Source organism: Puccinia triticina, chromosome 7A (assembly GCF_026914185.1).
Source record: "Puccinia triticina chromosome 7A, complete sequence".
In the NCBI taxonomy this organism is placed as follows: Eukaryota; Fungi; Basidiomycota; class Pucciniomycetes; order Pucciniales; family Pucciniaceae; genus Puccinia; species Puccinia triticina.
In genome coordinates this window covers 5,450,489-5,477,203 of record NC_070564.1, presented here as the reverse complement: position 1 = coordinate 5,477,203, position 26,715 = coordinate 5,450,489, and the positions used below count along the sequence as shown (strand labels likewise).

Here is a 26,715-nt window from a genome sequence, read left to right as displayed (position 1 = left end):
GCATATGTCCTGTGAAGTCTTTTTTAAGGATGTCAGCCAGCAGATGTCTGATCCACAAAACTTGCCGCGTCCCTATGCCTAGTGCCATATATTCCGCTTGGCAAGTCGACGCGGCTACAGTTGCAAATCTCCTTGAAGCCCATAGGATGGGGCACCCAAAGAAAGTTACCAGTAAGCCGTACGTTGACCTTGCATGTTCGCCACCCCAGGACGCATCAACAAAACACTTGAGAGCTTTGTGGTCGTCCTGTGGCGATAGGTCAAGCGTAATGTCGCGTGATCCCGCCAGGTATCCAAGCAGGTGGCGAACTCCCTTCCAATGATTCACTCCGGGTTTCGCCGAAAAACGCGCCAAGAGATTCACTGCAAAAGCAATATCTGGCCGGGTACCCACTGCCAAATAGCTGAAAGATCCCAGGATAGAAAGGTACTTAGTTGAGTCATCAGCATTACCATTCGCATCTGTTATTAGCTCTAAAGAAGTTGGTAGAGGAGTTTTGTAAGTCAGTGCTCCGTCCCAATGATCTGCCAGAACCTGATCGATGAGCTTCGGCTGCCTGAGGCGGAAGCTGCCAGTCTGTCTCTGTATCTCGACTCCGATGATCGACTCTAGACCGTCGGTCCACTTGATCTGTAAGATCCCTTTTAGGCTGTTTTCTAGCCTTCGGAGGAGTGTATCAGAGGAGCCTGTTACCACGCCGTCATCCACATGGATCCATACAATACCGATTTCCGAGGCGTGTTGTAAAGTATAAAGGCTGTTGTCATACTGGCTTGCCTTATAGTCCAATCGTTCCAGGATCCCTTTTAGGTGCAGCCACCAGCACCTCGCCGCTTGCTTGGTCCCGTAAAGTGCCTTGTGAAGTTTCATCGCGTACCCAGGGGGCAGATTCATCCCTTCTGGGGCCTTAACCCACACCTCTTCATCTATAGGAGAATTCAGGTAAGCAGCAACGAAATCAAAAGACCGAACTGGCCAGTTAAACTTCGCAGCCAGGCTTAAAAGGAGACGAAGAGAGGCGAAAGTGGCGGTGGGAGCAAAAGTTTTATTGAAATCATACCCCTCGCGCTGCGTGAAACCCTTCGCAACATACCTCGCCTTCCATCGTACAACCTCAGACCTGTCATTTGTTTTCTCAGCAAAAACCCATCGCCCATTGAGCGGGCGTCGATCTTTGGGGCACGGTAGTGCTGACCAAACTTTCATCCGGAACAAGTTGCCGAGTTCCTCCTCAATCGCATCACACCATTTCAGCCACTCTGCCGACTTCTTTGCTTGAAGAAACGTCCTCGGAACTGTTGACGCAAAGAAAGAACATTCCTGCAATAGTTTGTCCACAACCAGCTCCTGTTCCGCTATGAGCGAGTCCGCACTGTGGTCTCCCAGACAGAGTCGGTTCATGACAAAGTCCAGTTTGTGCTTGTTTGCAGGAGCATCAGTAATAGTAGGTGGCATTGATTGCAGCACATGAGCAGGAGCTTTGGGGATAGGAGGCTGTTTAAACATGATTGGTCTTTTTACTTGCCAATCTACTACTGCCGACGCCACCAAATTGTTGGTTTCTTTAACCCAAAAGACCCATCCCTTGCTGTTGTCGCAGTTTGCGACCACGCGTCCCTTGAAGGCTCGTTGATCCAGTTTCTGCCGCTTTTCAACCGGTATGTGAACGAAACCGATTTCACCGAATATTCTTGCAGTGTCGAAAGATGGCCGCCTCCCGTAGAACGCTTCGAAAGGCGAGCGTTCTCCACTTTGTTTGCTTGGAATGCGGTTCAGCGTGTCACTTGCCCAGATATAACTGAAACCCCAAAAAGACTTGTCGAGTCTGCTGTCGATCAGTAATGTTCTTCCCATTTCACTTAGTGTCCTATTGTATCTTTCAATCGCCCCATTTTGGTAATGGTGATAAGGTAGTGCCCGTTCAGCTCTGATACCTTTGTTAGCCAAGAAAGTCAGGAAGACATTACTATTATATTCACCGCCATTGTCGCTACGAACTACCCGAACTTTGTCACCAGTAGCACACTCCCAACGTTTGATCGTTGCGATCACCAACGAGCAAGCCTGATCTTTGCTTTTCATGATCTTCGCTTCGGAGAATTCTGTGCCGAGATCTCTGATCGTCAGGATGAACAGCCCATTGTTGAACGTTGGGACCTGAAACGGACCTATAATGTCTGTTGATATCACACCTAAACGAGGAACAATACGGTCAGTAGAAGAGAGCCGGTTCTTGAGTAGGCTCTTGCTGATGGCGCAAATCAAGCATTTGATTTCTCCCGGCGGGAGCATCGCTGGCAGATTTTCTCCGTTCCCGACTTTGCACAAGTGTTTAATCTTTCTCAGACTTGCATGCCCAAACAGGCGGTGCCAATACATCAGCACTTTCTCATTCGCGGTTAGATCCTTGTCAGAGATGCTGAAGTCAGCTGGTGGCGTATCAATTGGCACATAGAAATTGTTTTTTAAATTCAAACGCTCGGATGTAGAGATAGGACAAAAGGAAGGATTGGGAGCTGAACGAGTAACATGTGAGGAAAGAGGAACATGAGTGGCATGGAGTGGGTTGAGCAGCGGATTAGGGAAAATCCATTTGTTGTATCGCGCCAAGAAAGGTCAGGAAAACATGTGTTTGCCATTGCAGTTGAAAATCTCATAGCGATCCTGTGATACATCGTATGTAAAGTAGGCGTTAGCTTTCCTCAGCGCGGCTAGAGAGATGAGAGTCGTTCTCGCCCGCTCACAATAAAGAACACCATGTATGGTCACTCTCTGGTTGTCCAAACCATCAAAATGCAAGTCACCCTGGCCCGTGATATAGGCAGCATTGCCTTCAGTAGCTACTTTAAGAGGAATCGGGCGGGAAAATGAGCGAAAATTGAAGAAAACACGACGGTCACCACAAAGATGGTGAGACGCACCAGAATCCACGATCGGTGCTCCATCCGCCATCACCACATCAGCATGTCCGAAGTTGAGATCAGCCAGGTCATCGGCAAGATCCCCAATTTCCACCATGCGCGCCGAGTGTTCCGGAGGATGCTGCATCTGTGCTTCGGACATTCTGGCGGCCGGTTGTGATTGCTGTTGTTGAGATTCAGAAGGTTGGCGTGCTGAGTCTTGGCGGGCATTCCTGTAGACCGGTTGGTAGGAATCGCCCGGTTGAGTGCCTTGAGTGTTTACAGGCGGGCTGGTTTGTTGAGCTGCAGAAGTCGGCGGTTGAACTGTTGGGTAGGTGCCGGTGTAGCCGGAGGGTGCTACTATCGGATAGAAAGGCTGGAAGCCCTGTTGCTGGGGCACAACATACTGATTATACCCTCGATGTTGGTTCACCGGCCTGTTCATCGGGCGGTTGGAGACATTCCGTGCTCGGAGGGGACAATCCTGCAGCATATGGCCGGGTGATTGACACTGCCAGCAGACTCCTGCTTGCATCGCCATGAAATCTGTTGCATCCGGAATGTTGTCCGGGTGTTGGGCTGGGGTATTTGGGATCGAGATGGCGCCAATTGGGTCGGCCTGCATGGCCAGCGGTTGAGCTGCTGGCATTTGACGGTCTTCATTATCACCCTCACGTTGATGCCGGACGTTCTCACAAACAATGGTGACAGTTCGTACAATTGTGTCGAAATCCGGTACCGTCCTGGTTCGCGAAGCCTGTAGTGCCATCTCCACTTGTTGGTCCACCTCCCTCATCACCTCCGGCTCGGACCCAAGTCCATTCTGAAGAATCAACCCCGGTAGATCTCTAGTGAGGTCGATGTTCTGACGGTGAAGTTCATCCAGGTGGTCGGTGATCGCCAGGTTGACTGTTGCTGATGATGCATGATCACGGATGTTGAATCTGAGTAACCGGCGAAAGGCATTGATTTGGGCCGCCCTGGTGATGACATTGAATCGTAGGCGAATCTCTGCAAACATTAGCCGGGTGGTCGCAAAACGTGCCATAGGGCGGCGTAGAGTTCGGTCAATAGAGGCTAACAGAACTGATCTCGCAATACGTTCTTGAACATCATTGGTTGAGGGAAACATGAGATAGTCGCCGTCATTCACGGCGTCACGCATTCGTTCTTCCACGAAATCACCCCACACCCTGAAGTTGGATCCATCTGGGAGGAGATGATCCTCGTCTTGGATAAGATTAACGACTGACGCAATTATGGCCGCAGTATTTTGGTCTTCGGCAATATTGACCACTGCAGGGCGTCTAGGATTGGGGGCTGGAGGATCGGGTCTGGGGGTATTGCCACGAGAGTTAGGGGTGTTTACTACTGGGGAAGACATGACGAGAATGGATTTGTAGAGGAAGTCGATGAGGTGTTTGGAAGGGAAGAGGTAGATAGATCAAAAGAAGAGGAGAGAGAAAAAAATGGATTGACAGAGGAGGAAGAGTATTTCGGAAGGGATTTGCAGATAGAGTAAGATGTTTGAAGATCGGAGAGAGGAGAGAACGGTGTTTTGCTATTTTTTTTTTTTTTTTTTTTTTTTTATGATGATAAGAATGATATAGGAAAAGATTGAGTGCGGTAGATCGGAGGTAAGTTTACTAAGGAAATTCGAGCATGGATATCAGAGAGGAACGAGAAGAAAGAATTTTTCGGAGGAAGCAAAGTAAGAAAGAAAGGATTCAAGATTTGGTCACAAGTTTGTTGATCGAGTCGAGAGGAAGGTAAGCAACTGTTTGGCCCCTGAACTCAGCGTCCTGAGAACAGGTATACACGGCGGTAGCTAATCGCGTGTAGCTTAGTAGGTATAGCTATACTTTGTTTGGTATGATGGTGGATTGGTGCTGAGGACAAAGAGAGGAAACGAAAAGAAAAAAAAAACACAATTGCTGACGGGCCGATTACTCCCTACGCTGGGATACCCTAGAGTATGAAGATATAGAGACTTGTTTATCCGATGAAGTAGAGAGAAAATTGGAAAGGATAGGTTCAGCCGAGATAACCGTTTTAAGGGCTCATAACCTAAAGGAACCTCAGAATGTGGTTTGGAATAGGAATGCTAATTTTTATGTATATGAACATGACTAGGTTTATATACATAGAAAACAGTGAGAGAAAGGGGTCTAGGTGAGACCCTCCACGCGTAACCCTCACTGGGTTACAACATCCACCAAGTGGATCACGGGGGCACCTCGTGATGGCCCGAGGATTCCACGGATACTTACAGTTGTGTACCCGTGGAATCCACGTGGCCACGTAGGCGGGCTAGTGAAAAATTCCGCAGAAACGCACCTTGTTCAAAAGTATTGCTCATGGGACTCGAACCCACAACCAGGCTGGGAGCTCGAGTGGCATTGCCAGACAACTGGACTATTTCACATTGTCATAATTGGCTGCTTTACACAATATCAGCCCCCCAAACGATGGTTTGCGATCGGGTTTGCGATAGGTTTTTTGGTTAAGTTTTTTTTTTTTAATTTTTTTTTCTTCCTCTATTCAAAATCAAGTTTTGTCGGACTTTCAAAACCTCAGGACCAGCCTGAGGTGGTCTTGGCTGGAAGTAAAAAAAAAAAGAAAAAGCCGTGGAACCGACGTGAGCAATGAGCTGACGTGGTCTCCACGCGTGCCAGGAAGGCACATCGTGGAACCGGCGGGGAAAAGTGTGAAGCCCATCGGTTCCACGTGGAAAAAAAGCGTTTCGTGGAACCGACGAGCTTACCGAGGGGTTACCGAGCCAATCCTCGTCGGTCCCACGGATTACCCTCCTCTCGTCGGTTCCACAAACGGGCGGGGCAGGAAGTACCCCCGCCGTGTATGCGGCTCCTGAGGTGTCGGCGCAAAAATCCCGCTCTCCGGAGGTGACATTAAGCCGTTCCAGAGGTACGATTGGTTGCTAGTCCCGTGATATCGGCGGAACAGGCAAGGTCGGATAAGTCTTGCCTTCCAGACCAATATGGTATGATCAAGGGCAGGAGTTAAGCTTATCCAAACGTCGCCGCTGCCAACGGATATTTCAGTCGTACGCCGGTACGTACACAGCTTGCCAAGTCGCTCTCGTTAGTGTGTACATACCTCATCTTGGTTCGACAAGACGACAAGGATCCGAATCGTCCACGCCTCCTTCCCGCACGCCACCCGAGGTGTGCGAGAGGGTGTGAGAGTCACCATGTAAATATAAGGGAATGGTCTGCAACGTGATCAAGGAGTCCGGCAGGTCCGATTATCATAGTCGTTGTAATATTGACCATCACATGTATGTAAGAAAATTGGTAAAAGCAATCTGACATTTTCATAGGCATCACCCGCCGGTGCAGATTCGATTCTCATAAGACTCACGAGTCAATAGAAACTCGGCGAAGATTGGGGGGTGCTGGCGGGTCGAGGGGCGGTCAGAGCTTTAAAAGGGCACCGACGGCTGCTCTGCACACTGGGCGCCTGTCGCCCGTTGACGAGCTCTTCAGCACTTTTTTCATTATCCGGGTTCCTTCATGGCCGTTATCAGGCTTCCTGCGCACCCGATCTCGCTCCAGTCTCTGCAAGTCTCCAGGAGCAGACGTTTGTGACGATGCTTTTTTTTCGCTGACGGTCGGTGGATAATCGCTCTGGGGTTCCGGCATCACTTTCCATAATAACTTCCTATCTTCAACCAACAATTCTCCAGATATATCTCTACCTGAATATAATACTTCTAACTCTCTTCTTGCAGGTCGATCTGGCGAATGAGAAGGACCACTCTAGTTTCTTGACCACTCCAGTTTCTTGGCTCGCAAGGCAGTGCATACTACACCATACATCGTTTTCATTTATCTTAGATTGGAACATTGTTATCCGGGTAACGCTTCGTTTGAGCCGTCGATACCATCCTACCAGTTGATCGACGCCGCGTCCTCTCATTTAAAGGTCTGGTTTCAATCTTTCTTTCCCTTTTCCCTCTCTACCTAGCTGTTTCTCCTTTTACCATATCGTGGATCACTCTCAGTCCAAGTCTTTCTTGTGGGTGATTTCAACCCCGAGCGCTGGCCTCTCCTCCATGCAGGAGGCTGTACTCCTTTGCAACGTCAGGCAATATCCCTTCTCGCAGGCTGATGTCCATCTCCGCTGGCTGACATGAGCTTTCGTCGATGGCGGGTCTTTCGGAGTAGCGCCTTGGCAGTGCATATTTGAGCTGACCGGCTGACTGATGAAGATTGCCAGCTAGAGTCAGACGTTGTCAGATTCGATCACTGATAGTTCTGACAACGGCTCTCCGGCCATCCTCCGTGCCAAATCACTCGACTGAGACATCCTGATCCGGGCTTCTGCATCCCGAAGCTCTGCACGGAACTGCCCCCCGGCTGACTGACCATCCTTAACGGCAAGGAGTTGGTCAGCACCGGCTGGCCGACGGGGTTTTCTTTACCCCGCAGATGGTAGCTTAGGTTCATCCTGTGATAAGGTTCACCTTCGCTGTTCTTTCTTCCTTTTTTCCCTCCTCTTTTCCAGAACCCTTTCGGGCTTTTTTTCCTCTCCGTATTTTCAATTTAACACCTCAATGAACATCTTCGGTTGGAACTTCCTCATTGCGTCAGCCAACTGTTGATTGCTTCGAGCTCAGCGTTGTGCTCCCAACTCCCGAGTTCCCCTTCCGTGTCGATCAGAGCACTTCTGGGGCTTTATTTTTTTGTTGACAGTGTCCAGCTGGCTACAAACACCTCGAGTATCCTCCAAGTGAGATGCTGTCTTGGATTGACCACTTGACTACCAACCCTCTCACTTGTCTGCCGCTCCGAAACCAACCTCCTCCTCTTCCCCAAACCAAACCGATCCTGCCACTCCAGCCTCGGAACTCCCAACACCTTTCAGCTTATCAGCCCCAAGTACAAGGATCGCTCCGTCTGTCCGAATTCGGCCTTTCGATCGTCCATTGCTACCCCCACCATCATCTATCCCCTGTCCGTAACCTGCGCTCGCCTTGACGTTCACTGTCGCGCACCGCCGTTCATTGTCCGCTTACGGAAAGTGACTCCGAAGCGTTGCTGCGCTTGGCAGAACCGATTGTTATATATACTTTACCCTTTTCCTTCGGAATTTTGACTGTGGCTTTCTTGCGGTCCTTTCAGCCCTTTCTCTTCACCCCCCTCAGCTGCTGTTTGTTTGCTGTGCGTGATCGCTGAACTTGTTGGCAGACCACCTCTCCTCCACCACCTCCTTTGGGACTTTGGCCTCTTGGCAAGGTTTAGGCCTCGAATTAAGTCGTCTGACCACAAGATCAATCTTGGCTTCTCGGCATTTCTTTCTCATCCGGTGCTAGTGTTGAGTTGTGCTTTCATTTTTGACATTCTAATAGCTGACCATCATGAAGTCCGCGGGTAACTGCGCGGGCCGCCTACTGGTCGGGCTCCTGCACAAGCCTCCCAAGGCTTGTATCCTCCGTGGAGATGCTATACCTTTCGCTCGTGTGCACTTGTGGAGGGAGTACTCTGCACATCCAATAATTCGATCGACTGATATTTGATTTGTTGCTTTGCCAATTTCTTTCTTCCTTCTGGTCCCGGCGAGTTAGTTGCATCCCGAGTTTTCTTTCCCAAGACCTTTCTTCACTCAAACAAATCGGTGGTCTCAGCCAAGCTACGAATCATTTATGAACCGCGCCCACGTTGTCAGGTGTAAATAGACCACAAGCTGCGACCAAAGATCCTTCCGTCCCGACGCCCATTTCTTTTCGCCCGCCCGCCAGTTCTTGCTTGGATCAGACGCACTTAGCCTCACTGCAGGCTGCATCTTTATCCAATCCATCCAGATCGATTGAGTCCTGGTATGTTTGTGTACCTTTGAATTGCCATTTAGCGGACAGTCCCCCGAATTGAGGATAACAATTTTTACTAACTTTTTGCACTCACATTCGACCATTAGATTGCATATCGTATCTCCTTGGTTTGCGGTTACTTGATTGAACTCGCTGGTATCTCAGTATGGACGCTCAACCCTCCGTTTCTGCTGTTCGAAGCTCTTTATCTAAAGTCTCAACTCCGGATCACCTGCGCGCGGCAACCCCTCTGTCGCCATCCAACGCGAGCTCCATTTCCAGTAGTCCACTGGCTGAGTCTCCTGTGTCTGGATTGGGAGCTTCAAAGTATGCGCCACGCAACCTGCCGCACAAACCTCTTGATCATCAGGCCGCAGACGAGTCGGCTTCGAAGCAGAGTGAACCTGTAGCAGCCAAGTTAGCCAGTCCAGTCGGTGTACCAACTTCCAATATTTCTAGCCCTCCGGTTTCCAGTATCCCTTCCGCAAAAGGCCCTAACTTAATGTCGAAGTGGCTCCCTAGCTCAACCTCCGCTCTGGCTGAACCCTTGGAGCAGGACAACGCATCCCGCAAAAAAGAAGCGGGTGATTCGAATGTGCTTATGACCCCGCCATTTACGCCACTTAAGAGGTCGGAACAGTTTCTTGGGAATAACAGTTCCCAACATGTCCAGTTTCGAGGAATGGACAAGTCACGAGGCATGCTCATGACTCCACCCACCACTATCAAGCATGAGCCGGTCGCTAACAAACCCAGAACGCCCCTGTCCGGACTTACGCCAACCTACAGGCTGTCTGGTAGGGCCTCGAGTAGAGGAAGTTCCCCAAACTCGCAGGAATTACATCCCCGAGCTAGTCCGATCGAGTCTTTGACACATCAAATGAGCCTGCTTCCGATTGAACCCCACCGTCCTCGGTCCGTGTCCAGTCCCATGGAGCCGAGTTTCGATCCCACCGAGAATCCGACTTTGAATCGCCTTCTCGCTCCCAAGTCAGATTCACCAAGCCGTCTCGCCTTTGGTGTGCCTCTTGGGGACAGCTCTGCTGAGTACCGCAAACGCGCAGGCACATTTTGCAGCACCCCTTCCGGCTCATTCCGTTCCCTCGCCTCTGATGTCTCGCCAGTCTCCTCGTTGCTGAACCAGCGCAAAAATGACACACCGCCGGGCAGTCTTGGCCGTGCTGGCCAGAATGTCATAAATTACCCTAATAATTCATTCAACATGTTTGCGGGTATGTCTTCTCCGCTGGCGTTTGCAAACGTTGGCTCCTACCTGGGCTCGAGTCACCAGCGCGCCGAGGATCCCGCGACTCTCTTATTTCCTACATCCAGAAATCCAACCGGTTTTGCATCAAGCGTCTCCAAGTCAACGCCGCAATCAGCTTTACTGGTTGGTAACGCTGCTAGTGATCGCCACCAGCGCTACCACACGGCCCCCACTGACAGCAGTCCACTTTTCCACAACGGGCGCCCTTCACTCCCCTCGTCGTCTAACGAAGGCACGCCGGGACCCCCCGGATCGGCCCGTCGGATTGAGGAGCGATCTATGTCCTTGATAGGCTCTTCCCCAGTAGACCGATTACAATCCAAATTGTTTAATGCCAACTTCAGGCCCCGCTCCAGCACTGTGGCTGATACGAGTGGCAGAAGGCCGATGGGCAATGCCAAAAGTCTTTTGAGTGTCAATTGGGAAGGAAATGAATCCTCTCAAGATCTTTCCGAACAAGCTACCGAAGTTGATACACGCTCGGCTGCAGGTGGTCAGCTCGGAGAATCTACAATGTCGTATGTCGCCGGCATCATCTTTATAACAACGAGTTTTACTGATGCTGATTACAAACATGAATGCAATAGCTCCTCTAACCGACTTCAACCGTGGGGTGTCATGTCTGGTGCCACATCGCCGCGATATTGCAAAGTCCTAGGTATTCCTCCCAAATTGTTGGGCAGTATGAAAGGTATCGTCCGAGTACGCAACGCGTTTGCGGTGAGTCGATTGCGTTCAATTTCAGCATAACTTGGGTACCGTACTGAATTAAAAGATTTCACGTCCAGGCGTATGGTGATTTACTGGATATTCACGTGGATACTTTGAGCCCTGTTGGCTTCATCTTGGTTGGCTTCCATGACACGCGTTCACTTCTTAACTTGATCCAAAATGGCGTTAAAAATCTCGAGGTACATCGTTTATCTGTGCTCTATGTTTTCCTCAGCTTACCTGATTTTCTTGCTACAATTAGAACAATTTTGGCTCTTATCTGAAGATGGAACCTTTGCAGCGCAGTGATGTAATTCATCTCACACAAGACTTTGAGAACCCCGTTCTTTCCTCGAATGAAGGCGCTCTCAATTTGCGGTTTGAAGGTAAACATTATTTCTTAAAAAAACATCACAATTTGTTGACATGATTTGTGTGCTCTAGATCCACGCGGCATCATAACGGAAGAAGTATTGATAGAATATCTGCAAAGATATGGTGATCTGAAAGCCTTACGAGCTGTTGGGCCATCCCGTTGGTTTGTAGAGTGGTATGACGACCGACGAGCTGATGCAGCCCAAAAGCAGCTGGTTGCCAGAGATTTTGCCGTGAGCCTTCTCAATTCAAATTATCATCCCGCTCGAGCGACAATTTTGCCAAACATTTCGCATGCCGTTTTGCGACATTGATCGTAGGATTTTCAAGTCACCGTTGAGGTTCCTGAATCAGATCTACGCTCCGTCATTGATAACCAATATTCTGGTGAGGCGCAAATTCATCTGTTTAGGAAATGTCATTCAGCCGCTGATCTGCTATCTGATTTCCGAGAAGGTGGGATTACCGGTCCACTTGGTAATGGACTTGCACCCAGCGTGTGCCTTCTGCCTCCCACTATCAGACCTCCGCCCATGCTCAATTCTACGGACCAATACAACAATAGCTTGTTGTATCGCTATGTTGGAGACCCGTACGCTGCTAATTACGTGCTTCCGTGGAGCCAGCCAGTTAGTTTAGCTTTCAACTAACAGTTATCGAGGTTTACACTGATTTCAACCTTGGTAGTTATCCATGCCTCCTGCTACTTCTTTGTATAATCTGCACGGCCCTGCACCCTTGTCGGCAGACAGCATGGCGTGCGGCACACCTCAGACCATTACACCCGATCTCTATGGCTCACCTTTACGCCACATCGACCCGCAAATGAGTCCTCATCCGCCAGCTGTCAGTAGACCGCGCGCGTTTCCATTCCCTGGGGTGCCCCCTAGCAATGTGATGGATTTGGATCGTATCGAGTGTGGTAGTGATCCTCGCACCACATGCATGATCAAGGTAGGCGTAGGACTTGACCTTCCCGAGCACCAAACTAACGACGCCTTTTCGACAGAACATTCCAAACAAAATTACCGATGAGATGCTCTTTAATTTTATCAATGACATATGCCCCAGAGGGTTTGACTTCTTGTACTTGAGAATGGACTTCAAGGCCCGCTTGAACGTTGGCTACGCTTTCATCAATTTCCTCTCCGTAGAAAATGTGTTAAAGTTTGCCAAGGCTAAGTTAGGGGTCAAGTGGGGCGTATTTTGTGAGTCGGGTTTGATCTAGTAGGCCGGTATTGGATAACTGACCATTTTACATGGTTCTCTCCAGTGTCTGAGAAAACGGTGCAAATGTGCTATGCCAGCATTCAAGGAAAGGAAAACTTGATCGAGAAGTGTAAGTGCATTTTCATGTTCGTGTATGAAGCCAGCTCGGCTGACAAAAGTTATTGATTGGTGGGACGACTCAGTTAGGAACAGGTAAGAGTTCTAAAACGTTTCACCAGTTTGTAGTATACCTCCTGACATTTTTCTTTGTTCATCGTAGTGCCATCATGGAGGAAGAAGAATCTTTCAGGCCAAAGATATACCATTCCAGTGGACCATTGATGGGCCTTCCTGAGCCCTTTCCTCGTGAGTTACCAATCAGTCAGATATCTTAACCTTTATACTGCTTCCACTGAACGTGTCTTTTTTCTCCTAGATGCTAACGATTTGCAACGTAAAGCTCGCTCACAAGCCAATGCCGCCTTGTTGGTTAGGCCTCCGATGTCATCGATAACTCCCATTCATCAATAACTTTGCGCCGGATTTTTGCTTGGCACCCTTCTTTTTTCTTGGTAAGGGTTTGCTATCTCATTGAATGGATCTGAGATAGTCAGGCCTATTTCATACCATGAACAAGCTGCCAATTCAATGTGTACAAAATGTTTAACAAGTGTTGAACTTGAATGTTCGGTTGCGTTTGTTCTAGCATCCAAACCTTTTCTTACAGCCTATCCTTGCTTCGTCACCTTCAATTCGTTTTTGTCTCATTGAACTAGCAGCACGAATCTCTACTTTTATCATCACGATTGTCGTCTCTCTCACATTTGCCCTAACCAATCTTTCTAAAGCAGCACATCCATTTCTTTGTTTTTGTCATACACTTGTATCATTCTAGAGTTGCACAGCGGACGTTAGCTATCACACATACGTATTTGGATTTTTCTCGATGTACATAGCTATTATCATTTTTTGGGCATTTCTTCCAGACCAGCCTTGTGTGCGATAATTGTCATAATGTAATTAACCACTGAACCAGGACCACTATTACATAGGCGGACGTCACTTATTGAAGATTGTTGCACCTGGCACCGTGATCATTGTAGGTCATGTGGCTCAACTGCCACTTAACTGACAAGTGTTTACAATAATTTTTGCTTCTTATAGCCGCATTAGCCTGGTTCAACTTGGGGCATTTTATGCCCCCGACTAAAATTGATGTTGCTGATTGATAAAAAATTGAGCTTAAAAATTGCTGGGGGAGTGCAAATTTCAGCAAGAACTGACATTAAACGCAGTTGATTCTAATCAGAATCCTGCTTGTAAAAGCCCAATGTGGACCGGGCTGTTGTTGACAACACAGCGGTGGTGTGTCCCATACGCCACGGAAAGCTTGGGCAGGCTTGGGCTAGCGGAGTGGGGTGATGAAAATGGTTTTCAAAACCAGCCAATCCAAGTTTATTAAAGACAGACAATCACAAAAACCAAGATCAAGGGTTCCCCCTTACAAATTCAGAAAAAAAAACAAGCAACAGCACCAAACCCACTTCCCATCCTCTTCTAGAGAGGTCTAAAGTAGTGGGCAGATGCCCCCCAGTGCGCGGCATTTAAGGCAATTGCAAAGGGGGGGCACCAAGAATAAACCCTCAGACTGCGCAAGTGCAACAGCGGAGGGTGTTGAGTCAACTCACTGGCTGGAAGTGCAGCACAGACAGTTGACTGGCGATCCATCAATACCAAGGCCGCAATATTTATAGGCACTCACCCAGCTGCATGCAAAGCTCAACCCGCCATGCCCGCAACTCAGTGCCATCGTCATAACCAAGCCAACAACCTATGTACCCCCCTCAGCCACAATGATCCCATGTTAATTTCCCTCCACACCCCTCAGTAACCACGGCAACTTCATGCTTTTCACAAAATCTGCGCCATAGGAACCAAAAAATATTTACCCCCTTAATCAATGTTGTCAGCGCCTTGCCAATACTCAGCACAATACTCGCCTACAACGTTTGCTCGCCCTTCATCGTCTAACCATTCGGATCCCCCAGCCATTCCACCGCCCCCATCATCAAAGCAAACAAGACACAAGGAACATCAAGAGCTGCGGGAAGAGGAGGAGGAGCAACTGTAGACTACCCCACCGCATGTGGCCGCGCCAGGATCCTCAAGTCCCTCTCCCTCAAAAGCGCCAGTACGGCCAGCCATTCCCCACACTGCCAGTCCTCCCTCCTCTCCGTCACAAACTGCAGACCTCCATTGCCAAATCCCAGAGCCTGTTGGTATTTTTTCATTTTTAAAAAAGATCTCGATCAGTGGCCAAGAACGCGGAGGTGGCGTCGCACAACTCGCGGACTTTGACGACTGGCTCTGCGTTGACCTTTGGGATCCTACTGTGGCAATAATCTGCTTGTGCAGGAGGGTGACGTCCAGGTAGAGATGAGCAGCAATTGGTCTGTTCCTTCTTTTTTTTTACGGGTGAGGAAGGGGGAACTGACTTTGGATTTTATATTTGATGGACGGCTTTGGATTCTGATATCCTGTTCGCTGTCTACCGGGCCTATCATAACCAACTATCCACCTCATCATGTCCCCAAGCGCGCTCAGTTGTGCACCCATCAACGCTGATCTCAATTCCGGGCTTCGTGCTTGTGTTGGCGTTGTTCCTAGACAAGTGGGACTCATTAAGGCTGGCACCCAAAAAGTGACCCCCGGGTGCGGGTGGTTGGGATGGGGCCAACACCCCGCCCAAAACCCCAGGTGGTTTGGCAGTACTTAATGAGCGGGCTTGGGAGGTTGAGTGTAGCAAGATAACGGGTTTCAGTGCTCCGATGAGGCAAGCAATGTGTACCTAAAGCAAAGGAAGGTAGACAGGGGAGCATGTGGAGTGAAAAACAACTTGATTGGAGTAAAAAACAAGTGTATCGACTAATTTATATGAGTGTTGGGAGAAAAAATGCATGGGGAGAGAGGGATGAGGAACTATAATGGGCTGTTGAGTAGCTGATACCATCCCTTGAGACACAGTAACTGCTTGATGGTTTCAGGATCAAGTGATGTGCGCTGCCAAGAGACTACCCGACAACCTTTAGAGAAGACTCTCTCCGAGGCTGCACTTGTAGCCGGAATGGCTAAGTAGCGCCGAGCCATCTTTGACAAGATCGGATATTTTGATTGTTGGCCAGACCAGTACTTCAAGATCGGTTTTCCTTTGCGTTCAAGGTCTTCTTTGAGATAACAATCAATCTTGGCCTTGACTGTGTCCAGCTCAGTTGTTGGCTTGTATAATTCAGAAGAGAAGAAGCTAGATGTCTTCTTCTTTGAACCCGGGTTCGACTGGGTTTGCTGAGGGGGATCGGGCATCTCATCAAAAGTCTTTGCAACCCCACCAAAAATTGTGAGGATTGCCTCGACTGGCATATCATAGTGCTGCTCCATAAAGGCTTTGTTCCTTTTCCAGACGGCAGTCTTGAAGGTTGGGTCAAGGATCATTGCACATATGTAGCTTGGTTTGCCAAGTGCGGAGCAGAGGTAGCTTTCAATCTTGTTGATGATCTGGGTGGCAGGTTGGATGAGCTGTGCTGGGTCATATAGATCATGTTGAACTTGCTTCAAGTGCTTCATCAAGACTATGTAGACAGGGAGTGCGGTGTTTAAGGTCGGGTAGTTGGATCCACAGAGCATTTGAAATTGTGTTGCTTTGTTAAGAGGCTCTAGCAAGCGCATCAGGTTAGCTGCTTGATTCCATTCTGGCATGGATAAGATGAACAATCTTGTCTCAGAAGTCTTGTTGCAGAAGTGGATGCAAGACCGGCGAAGTTGGATTGCACGGTTGAACATTGCAAAAGTTGAGTTCCACCAAGTAGCCACATCGATCTCGAGGCAAAAGAGCTTGGCACCCAATTCCTTAAGCTCTGGCTGTACATATTCAACAACCTTACAAAAGCGTTCACAGAGTTGCGGAGAAAACCAAACGTAAGTGCACATGCCGTGGATTCTCTTGAGGATAGTTTTGAGGTTGATTCCACTGCCTTCCGGATTGGAGGTCAGATGCAAGATGCGCATGACTGTGTTGCCAAATCCGGACACATCAGGATCGTTGGCATTCTTGTAAGGGTCCAGTAGACCCTCACTGATGAGATGGGTAGAAAGGGCACGGAGAGCGGGCTAGAAGCCGTCTGGGAGGGTTCTAGGTCCAAAATGTGGGGAATTGGATTTCAAGCTAGCCGGGAGAGAGGAGGAACTCTCTCTGTGTTAGTCTAAATACAGTCAAATCATGGAGAAGGAAATCGAGGAGAGAAGAAACGGGGTCGAGCTTACCTAGCCGGGAGAGAGGAGGAACTCTCTGCCGGACTAGGGAAGCGAGTAGCTCGGACTAAGTAATTTGATGCGCGGGGGTCACGTAATCCCGTGACCCTTCGTGTGGAGCCCCATTGATGAGGGGGGCTTCACAATTCTGTTTGTCATCTTCATCTGCCATCGAGATTTCTTGACCATTGCGGTCTTCTTCAACGCCGCCAAGGACCACAAGACCCGCTTTTGCCCCTAGATTTATGACGTGGGCAATGCAACCTAAAAGGTGGGTCTCAGTGTTGAAAGACGGTATCTGAACTTTCAATTCTCAAGCCATCACTCCATTTGTAGTTGCATTATCAGCAGTAATGGTGTGTAGTTTGCTGAGGATGTTGTAGTCTTCAAGCACACAATGGAATAGGTTGGCAAAGTTTTTTCCCGTATGCTTGCCTGATAATAAAGTTGTCCAAATATCACATCAGATTGAGCACATACAGTAACTGAAGAGAGCAGAGGAAAGCAATATGACTCAAGAGTACGTACCTCGTACATTGGGGACTCCAATAGTCATATCGATCATCTCAAAATCTTTATTAATAAAGTGGGCAGTTACACCCATGAAAGCAGTTGAGTTTGGGGCTGTCCATGCGTCCTGGGTAAAACTGATGAAATCCTGGCGCTAGAGATAGAGCCTTCATCTTTTCTTGAGAATGGAGATACACCCTTGTCAGGTGATTTGCCATAGTCTTTTGATTGATGGGGTCCATCAACTTCGCTGCTTCTTTGTTCACAAGTCTAATCAAGTTTTTGAACAAAGGCCTATCCACAACCAAAAAGGGGAGATCGGCCTTGGCAATAAAGTAAACCAAAGCCGTCTTCAGGGACTCTTGGTTCAGCTGTAACTAAAAAAATTGTGGGGCCTTCAGCATAACTGATACAAAAAAACACACAAAATTTGCCAGAGATTTACCTTTGGGGCCAGCTGATTAGTATTGGTCCACCGTCCAATGTCAGTTTGATATTTGTCAATCTTTTTACTGAGCTTTGGATCAACGAGTTGATGGATATTTTGAAGGTGTTTGTGAAAGTTTTTTGTGCTGCTACTTCAATCCTTTTTCAACTTTGCGCCACAAATCACGTTAGTCTTACCCACAAATTGACAGACTGCATAGGTTCCAGATTCAGTTTCTTTGAAATAGGTCCACACCCAAATGCGCTTCACAGAATGAGCTTGAGATTGGCTGGATTTTTCTCCTTCATCTTCAACATTGATCTCAATAACATCGGGGTGGTTTGAGGTGGAACTGGTGGAATTTCCAGCGCCAGCGGGAGCAGGGTGGGATGTTTTCTTGCGCTTCATCGTGACTGAGGGTGCTAAAGATTGTCAAGCCTGTGAGTGCACGGCCTCAACTCCGCTGCCAGGCAGCCAGCAGCTCAGGGGCAAAAAAAAATCTGTTCCACCCGGGTGGTTTTGGATGCGGGGTTTGGGATGAGGTTGACCCCCTGCCCAAACCCCCGGGTGCCAGCCTTAGGACTCATTGGTGGACCAGAGCTTGCGGTGTGGTAGACGGAAAAGTGAAAAATCAAAAGTTTTTCCTCATACATATATTTACTCACCCTAGGCCTCAAGATACCACCAAATGGACCTCAGAAATGGATTCTACGGCCAATTTTACCCCTAGTCACCACTGGAAGCGTCACTGGAACCCCGCTGGATTGGAAGTCACACCCTCTTGGACCCCCATGGACACGGCCAGCCCCAGTCATCAACCTGTCACAACCCTCAAGTCACCTTTCCCAGGTATACACATACTCAGCCCCAGCCAAACACATACTCTTTTCTATCCCTCTTATCGCCACTGCATTTGCAGGAGACCAACCCCATTTCTTCTGTATTTGACATGTCCCCGCTTCATTTCTGCACTCCTTGCATTAGTCTGACACCACTCATGCACCCCTTGCATGAAGTACCTCTGTATTTGACATGTCCCCGCTTTGTTTATGCACTCCCTGCATTAGTATGACATCATCTTTCATTTCTCACCCCACTTTTTGCCTGTATTTAGTATCTTCTGACACCACTTGTACGCAGACCACCAGCTAAAATCCCTCATCCAGGGTCCCCCTTGTAGCTAAAATCCCTCACATTTGTCTATATAAGGAGCTCTCTCCCCCCAGTTGTTTTTCCCTCAGCTCAGTATTCCCCAGTTATTTACATACCACCCATAGCTTTACCTTTACCCTTATAAATACCCTTATAACACCTCATAACAGCCCTTACTTTGCAAATAACCACTGAGCTCACTCTCATATCTCTCATATCTCTTGCTTAACATATCACGTGCCTGTCACAAGTTACCTGGTTCCTGGTTCAACTCCTGACTGAGACATATACCCTTCTCAGTCTAGACACTCTTCTCAACTTTTCATATCACCCGCTTGAGGACCTGTGTTCAAACCCCACCGGAAACATCAAGTCAACTTTCACCCTTTCCATCATCATAAAACCTCTCGACTCTCACATATCTGTCATCGGACAACTTCATCTGGAACTAGACCAGACCTATCACTTGATTAAAACTTGCCAAGCTTAGCTTGGTGGGTCTTGTTATCTGATAGTATAGAAGGGCAGAGTTTGCACCTCCATCATCCCCTTCTCCATTCAGCAAAAGGGTTTCGCAACCACTTTTGAGTCTTACAGCGGTCAGGGAGAAGCTAGCGTCAAGCTTCAAATGCTCAGATCTGCTGCTAGATCCGCATGTGTACAAGCACCACTTCTTGCACTGGAACTTGGGCGTGCAAGGGTACTGCATGTGTCTGCTGGCTCTCAGATGAAAGGGATTAGCAGTGGGCCCAGGATGGCCAAGGCCAAGGACATCATCAATATCATCCTTGCCTTCAATTCCTGCCTCTATGATATACGGAAACCCCATGATCAGCTGCTCCCTGTCTCTGGGTTCTTGAGGTCTCAGCAAGAAGAGGATCGGCGTCGTTGACACGGTCTTTTCTCATTGCCCTCCTTTTTGAGTGTGGAATATTGATTATTTGGTATTTATGCCTGGAAAATCTGTTTGACACACGGCGTCTCCAATAGGCCGTGGTTGGAGCTGCCACTTGAAGAAGTCTGCTCAGAGACAGTCAACAAGCGCTATCAGGACCCAAGCACAGGGTTCCTGAGTGGCAGGGAGGTCTCGGACAAGCTGCCGGTGGACGTTGGTGGTCTCCTGGCTCAATTTTGACAAAAGGCTCAGCTCAAACCCAAGAGTGCAGCCGGACTATCCTCCCCGGTCGGGAGCCACCCATCAAGTGGAGCTGGCGCGGCCGCAGCAGCAGCCGGCAGAGATCCAACATTTGTGCCAGCACACTTGCTAAGAGCATTTCCACCGCGGGCCCTAAATCGGGGCCCTAGTTGGAAATTTCAGGAGTTTACCGCCTCAACCCGACCCACCGCGGGCGCTATTTGTGTTGAAAATTTAGGGGCAGGCTAAATCCACACCAAAAAATTACTTCATCCACTCCAAAAATGGAGTGAACAGTAGTGTAAAGTCCCCTATCCTAGGGGGCTTCACACAAAGGGCCAGAGGATTATGTAACCCCTGCGCAGACAGATACATGTGCTCGAACCCCATCTTCCCTAGTCCGGCAGAGAATCTGTTCTCTCCCGGCTAGGTAAGCCTTCTTCTCATTTCCCTTCTCTTTCTCTCTCTGGTTGTACTTACGGAGAGAATCTGTTCTCTCCCGGCTAGCCCATCTGCAATTCAGCCCACCGTTTGGAACTAGAAAGTTCCTCAGGCTCCGGCCTCGTCCCCTCGCCCCCGCTTTCCACGTTGTTTCCAGTGAGGGTACATCAGACCCTTACAAGTAGTCCACTCCAACTTTCATTGGAGTGAACCATAGTGTACTCCAAATTTTGTTGGAGTGAACAAAATTCCACTCCAAAAAAGCCTGTTTTTTGGAGTGTACCCATGATGCACTCCAAAAATTTTGGAGTAAACCCAATTCCACTCCAAAAATATTTTTTCCAAGCAACATTTTTTTCATTTTTTTTTTTTTTGGAGTGCACAGATGTTCATTCCAAATTTATTGGAGTGGATTAAGGTTTCTCAAATTTACAAAAATGCAATTTTAAATCTCTAATTGAAACTTGCATGTAACTTTGAAAAATGTATATTCCAAGTTCTTGGGGTGGAGTACCAGGAAAACTTTAGGGCAGTAGTAGGCAGGTGACATGAACCAACCAAATTTAATCCCCTTGAATTTATTTCTGGTTCAGGTTTTAGTCATTGTAGAAACTGAAAACATTTTACATACATAATTTTTGATGTATTTTAAATACACATATGATGCTGACATAAGGTTTCATTCCTCTTTGAGAACCCTGACTTATTTTAGGGTCAGCCTAAATGCACTCCAAACTTTTACTTCATGCACTCCACATTTTTGGCTTTGGGGGGCCAGCACTCCAAAAAAGTTGGAGTGCCTTGATTTTGTACTCCCAAAACATGGAGTCCCCAGATGGGCACTCCATGTTTCTTGGAGTACACAACTGGGTACTCCAAAATTGACCAAAATAGGGGAGTGCAGCTAGATGCACTCCAAAAAAAATGGAGTGCAAGCCCAAGCACTCCACCTTTTCAGTGAAGGATTTTGGCTTTGCACTCCAGCTAGCAAATGCCAAATGGAGTGCATTAGGGTGCACTCCAAGTCTCCTTTTTTTTGGAGTGCCCACAGCAATCACACCTCTTGATGACCGGTCTGGACCGGTCATTGAGGGGACTCACACAACCGGTCATCCAGAGGACTCATACCTCCGCGCCGGTCATCAGTCACACCTCCCAATGACCGGCACAGACCGGTCATTGAGAGGACTCACACCTCTTGATGACCGGTCATCACCGGTCATTGAGGTGAGTCACATTTCTCGATGACCGGTCAGACCGGTCATCAAGGGTAATAACACCTCTCAATGCCCGGTGTGTACCAGTCATTGAGGGGAGGTGCTACTCTTGATGACCGGTTGGTCTGACCGGTCATCAAGAGATGTTACTCCCCTCGGTGACCGGCACAGACCGGTCATCGAGAGATGTTACTCCCCTTGATGACCGGCACAGACCGGCCATCAAGAGGTGTGATTTCTGTGATTTCCCTCAATGACCGGCGGTCCGGTACAGACTGGTCATTGAGAGGAGATGTTAATCCGCTCAATGCCGGTCTGTACCGGTCATGGATATCAGGAGGATCAAGTGGGGTGTGTTTGTACATAGCCCAGTTGAAGTTGTAGGCACTCCAGCTCTGGCTGGAGTGCACAGTACTGCACTCCCCTTTTGAGGAGGAGAAATATCAGGAATGGAGTGCTGGGGGAATGCACTCCAATCTGATGGAGTGAGACTCATGGGCACTCATTACATTTCCTGGCCACTGGAGTTCTTTGTGGTGCACTCCAAAGAGTCTTGAGTCCCCAGTTCTGCACTCCAATTGACTTGGAGTACTCTAGTCTGTACTCCAACAATCATTGGAGTGCACACTCCATACAATCACTTTTGGAGTGCTTTTGGGATTTTTTTGGAGTGCATTTAGGCTGACCCTTATTTTACTGCAATAGTGTTGAAAACCACTCCAATAAATTTGGAGTGAAAATCTGTGCACTCCAAAAAAAATGAATCATTTTACCTTGGAGAAGATATTTTTGGAGTGGAATTGGGTTTACTCCAACATTTTTGGAGTGCATCATGGGTACACTCCAAAAAACAGGCTTTTTTGGAGTGGAATTTTGTTCACTCCAACAAAATTTGGAGTACACTATGGTTCACTCCAATGAAAGTTGGAGTGGACTACTGTTCACTCCATTTTTGGAGTGGATGTAGTGATTTTTTGGTGTGGATTTAGCCTGCCCCAAAATTTACGGCTGTCCCTAAATATTGACCTTGAGTCCCTACATGTAGGGACTCAGAGCATCTCCACCGCGCGGGACTATCTGAGGGACTAAATCCCCAACTCACCCAACTGTGGCACAGTTTTAGTCCCCCACCCAAAGACTTTTTCACACCGCAGAGTCCCTAAGATAGGACCTCCAGGTTGTGAAAGGGAATGCCCCCGATCCCCCTGCATCACTGCATCACCGGTTGTCAAGAAGAGTACACCTCTCAATGGTTGGTCCGGCCATCAAGAGGTGTACGCAGACTGGTCATTGCTCACAGACCGGCCATCAGTCGCGGACCAGTCATCAGTCGCCAACCGTTCATTGGTCGCCGACCTGTCATTGATTGCCGACTGGTCTTTGATTGCAGAACGGTCGGTAATACTAATAATCAGTCATTGATTGCAGACCGGTCCTCAATCACAGGCTGGTCATTGATTGCAGACCCGTCGTCAATTTTAGATTGGTCATTGATGGCTTGATATCCGGTGGTCCCGGTCATCAGGAGTGCATTATGTTGTGCACTTGATGACCGGATCATGCATGTAGCGGGGTTCTGTCAATGGCCGGGACTGACCAGCCACTCCCAGGAGTGTACATGTATTCATCTCGATGGTCTGGGCCAACCATCGAGAGAATGTGGTGTTGATTTGTTGGTTTGCTCTTGATTGGGCTGGTATGGCCCATCGAGTTTATGATATATATGTGTGTACATTGAGGTGAGTGGGGGATATCGGGGGTTGTGTAAGGAAGGGAGTGGAGTATCACCAGAAGGTTTCTGTGTGATATGTGAATTTGAGGGACTATGTGGGGAGCTATGCTGTCCTAGATTTGGGACTGGTATAGGGCCCCAATGGGTTTTTCCTAGTTTAGGACCTCCTTTAGGGCCTCCGGTGGAGGGACTAAACTGGGTTTGGGGGACTAAATTTGGTATAGTCCCCTGACTTAGGGCCCGCGGTGGAGATGCTCTCACTAGGGACTCATTCACCCCCACCTCAACTCCCTTTCACACACCAAACTCCTCGTGAAACTACAGCTCACACCCCCAAATTTACAATCCCTTCACATGATGGCCAAGGCAGGCCGGCCATCAAGAGGTACTCCCCTCAATGGCCCGTTTGTTCCGGTAATTGAGAGGAGTACATTCTCCCCTTGATGGCCGGTTCCTTCCGGTCATTGAGAGGAGTACATACTCCCTTTGATGGCCGGTTCCTCCGGTCATTGAGAAGAGTACATACTCCCCTTGATGTCAGGTTCCTTTTGGTCATCAAGAGGATACTCCCCATGATGACCGGAACAAACTGTTCTGTTCTGATCATCGAGGGGAGTTGGCCGGTTTGTTCCAATTATCAAGGGGAGTATATACTCCCCACAATGACCGGAACAACCCGGATTGTTCCGACCTCATCAAGGGAGGTACATATTTATTCCCCTCAATGGCTGGTTCGTTCCAGTTATTGAGAGGGGTACATACTCCCCACAATGACCGGAACGACCCGCTTTGTTCCGATCATCAACAAGTGAACTCCCTTCAATAACCGGGTGGATTTGACGGGGGAGTGGACCGGGGGCAACGCATGCCTTTCATGACTTTTTACAGACTCTCGCGGTGTATGCCGCAGAAGTTTGGGGCGCTAAAACTGGCTGCGCACTGCCAGAGATCAAATTTTAGCGCCCCAAAAATACCGCCCGCGGTGGAAATGCTCTAAAGCCTGTTGTCCAAAAGGGCCCACGGCACCACAGGTCAAGCTGAGCGAGCTTGAGAGTGATTCCGTCAAGTCGCCGTCGGAGAGATCGCTTCGCTCGGCGCCCTCCCACAACAGGCCAGAGCGCGATGTTCTCCCAGGATATCGCCCAGCCGGACTCTTTTGACACAGGTGCCAGTTGCATGGTGCCGATTTGTTAATTTTATCTAATTTTTTGTTACTTTTAGCTGTTGAGCTGGTCTGAAGTATGAGAATCATGGGGTCTCAAAAGGGTATGAAAACAAAATAGAACAGATTGAAACTGAATATAATTTTGGCTCTTGGTCAGTTAACAAGTTTAACCAGTCATGGCATGGTATTAAGTGACAGTTTGAATGAATTTATTAACTGGTCTTATTTCAGTAATTCATACCAGGAAGCATGATGATCAAAGCATGAATTAGCAAAGCTGTTTAGCACCAAGTGGTGCACTGGCCTGCACTGCATAAGTTTTGGAGTTTTATTTTACTCCCTAATTGAAATTTAATGATTGTTTCAGAAAATTTTCTGTGACTACTAAGCTACAGCTTGACCAATGAATTGAGTCTTGGTCAAAAAAGCATGTTTAATTTGACACGGTTCCTTGCAGATTTCAACTCCGTGCATTGGGTGCAAAGTGTTGGCCTGAACATCCAAGAGCATTATGGTTAATTTTCACATGGGTGGAGAAATTCCAATTTGATGTACCTGACAACTGAAATATGAAATTTGAGTATTGCATCTGAGTAATGATTTATTTGAGCTTGCCTGGCTGTAGCTTGAAACATGTGTATCAGCAGTTGGAATGCCACTTTTTCTGGCATTGAAAGTTTTGTGAAGTCATGTGGCTCTATAAAAACCTTGCAGCAGCGCAGCCCCCTTAGCCTCTAGTTTCTTTAAAAACATTGAGAAAGCCCTAAAATGCCTTTTGGGGTGATCATAGAAGATATAAATTCCTTGCTTGTTGAATCTGGTGGGTAGTTATGTAGTGGTGTTGGTTGGTCTCTTGAAACACTGCAATGCACTGGGTCCCCACTCTTGCTCATCACCCAATCCTTCCTCCTCAAACAATGGCTTTGACCTACAAACAGCCCAAATCTTAACCATCTAAAGGGCCAAGCGGGAGAAGAGGACACCAACAAGGGCCAAGGGTGCCATTCAGGGCTATCCACTGGCATCCTTGGACTGCCCCACTGGTCCAGCTCTGGCCCAAAACCAACACACCCATCTCCAGAAACTGACCAGGTTACCCTGCTCAAAACCTGGGGAATCTGAGCAGGTTGCCCTGCAAAATTTCCAGATAATTTCTCCAATATCTTAGGCCCCGTTTGGCCCCAATATAATCAGTGAAATAATCTAGAGCGATATAATCTGTGACATGCTGATTATTACACCCGAAATAAAAATTAAATTAATATATTGCTAGCGTTTGTCAGTACATGCTGAATAATTATTATGTACACTTCACCCCGGTCCGACGCAGATTGTACACCTTTGGGATGACCATTGCAAAAATTTATCCCTGCCAGGAACTTCTCCCTCTTGATGACCGCTCAACCGGTTGTCGAAAACGAAAACAGGAAACTTGACCTCTTTAAACTGGTCTCTGGTGGATTTCACCCTTTTGATGACCGGTCAACCGGTCATCAAAAGGTTGAAGTCCTCTTGATCGATCTCAATGACCGGTCAACAAGATCAACCGGTCAATCTCTGTGACCGGTCAAACAAGCCATCAAGAGGCTTTGGGATGGCCTGTTTGAACGGTCATCCAGAGGAACCCAACCTCTCAATGACCAGTTGACTGGTCATCAAGAAGGAATGTACAACACCTGGATGACTTGTGTGACCCGTCATCTATTAGAAGGTGTATGTATCCTCCTTCTCAATGACCGGTCAACTGGTCATCGAGATCATCGAGAGGTGGTGTACACATTGAGCACCGGTCAATCCTCTCCATGACCAGTGGAGAGGGTGTATGATATGTATGTGTGTGCCGGGTCTGAGCTGCCGATATATTGAGGGGTAGTAATGTAATTACAGGAAATTGGATATATCGCTCCGCCAAACACCATCGGTATTTCACCAATATAATCTGTGAAATATATCACTGATTATATTGGTGCCAAACAGGGCCTTATTGCTGGGCCTTTTGTTTGCCAAACTGTGGTGTGTGACCAGGCCCCAAATTGGCTTTCAAAACCATAATCTAATATTGGTGGAATTCTTTAGTGTCTGGTAACCAGATAAAGGCAGAGGTAGGCTCAAACATTCATTTTTGCCCTAATCAACCATAGAGTGTTACAAATCAACAAAGTGTGTATATTAGGGGGGTTCACAATATAATTTTGAAAAAAAAAACTTTAGAACCTATTTGAGGGCCTTTGGGAGCAACTTTTGAAAAATTTGAAGCTGTCCACATTTGGGTGTTCCTTGGTGCTATAAGTATGTTCCTGAAGGCCTTGATAGGTCTAAGTTATTTTTGAATTCTACT

At 48.0% G+C, this 26,715-nt stretch overlaps 2 protein-coding genes across 2 annotated transcripts; both read left to right on the top strand.

Moving 5' to 3' along the window:
- Positions 1–9,233: 9,233 nt before the first annotated feature.
- PtA15_7A593 (uncharacterized protein) lies at positions 9,234–11,734 on the top strand (the record flags this gene model as incomplete). Its single annotated transcript, XM_053171215.1, has 5 exons — positions 9,234–10,516; positions 10,586–10,718; positions 10,787–10,909; positions 10,972–11,087; positions 11,608–11,734. 5 exons carry the CDS (start codon positions 9,234–9,236, stop codon positions 11,732–11,734), a joined length of 1,782 nt encoding a protein of 593 aa, XP_053022419.1.
- Positions 11,735–11,777: 43 nt separating this feature from the next.
- On the top strand, positions 11,778–12,824 carry PtA15_7A592 (uncharacterized protein; the record flags this gene model as incomplete). The annotated part of the gene is made up of 6 exons (XM_053171214.1): positions 11,778–12,038; positions 12,094–12,292; positions 12,358–12,423; positions 12,497–12,506; positions 12,574–12,659; positions 12,730–12,824. 6 exons carry the CDS (start codon positions 11,778–11,780, stop codon positions 12,822–12,824), a joined length of 717 nt encoding a protein of 238 aa, XP_053022418.1.
- Positions 12,825–26,715: the final 13,891 nt, after the last annotated feature.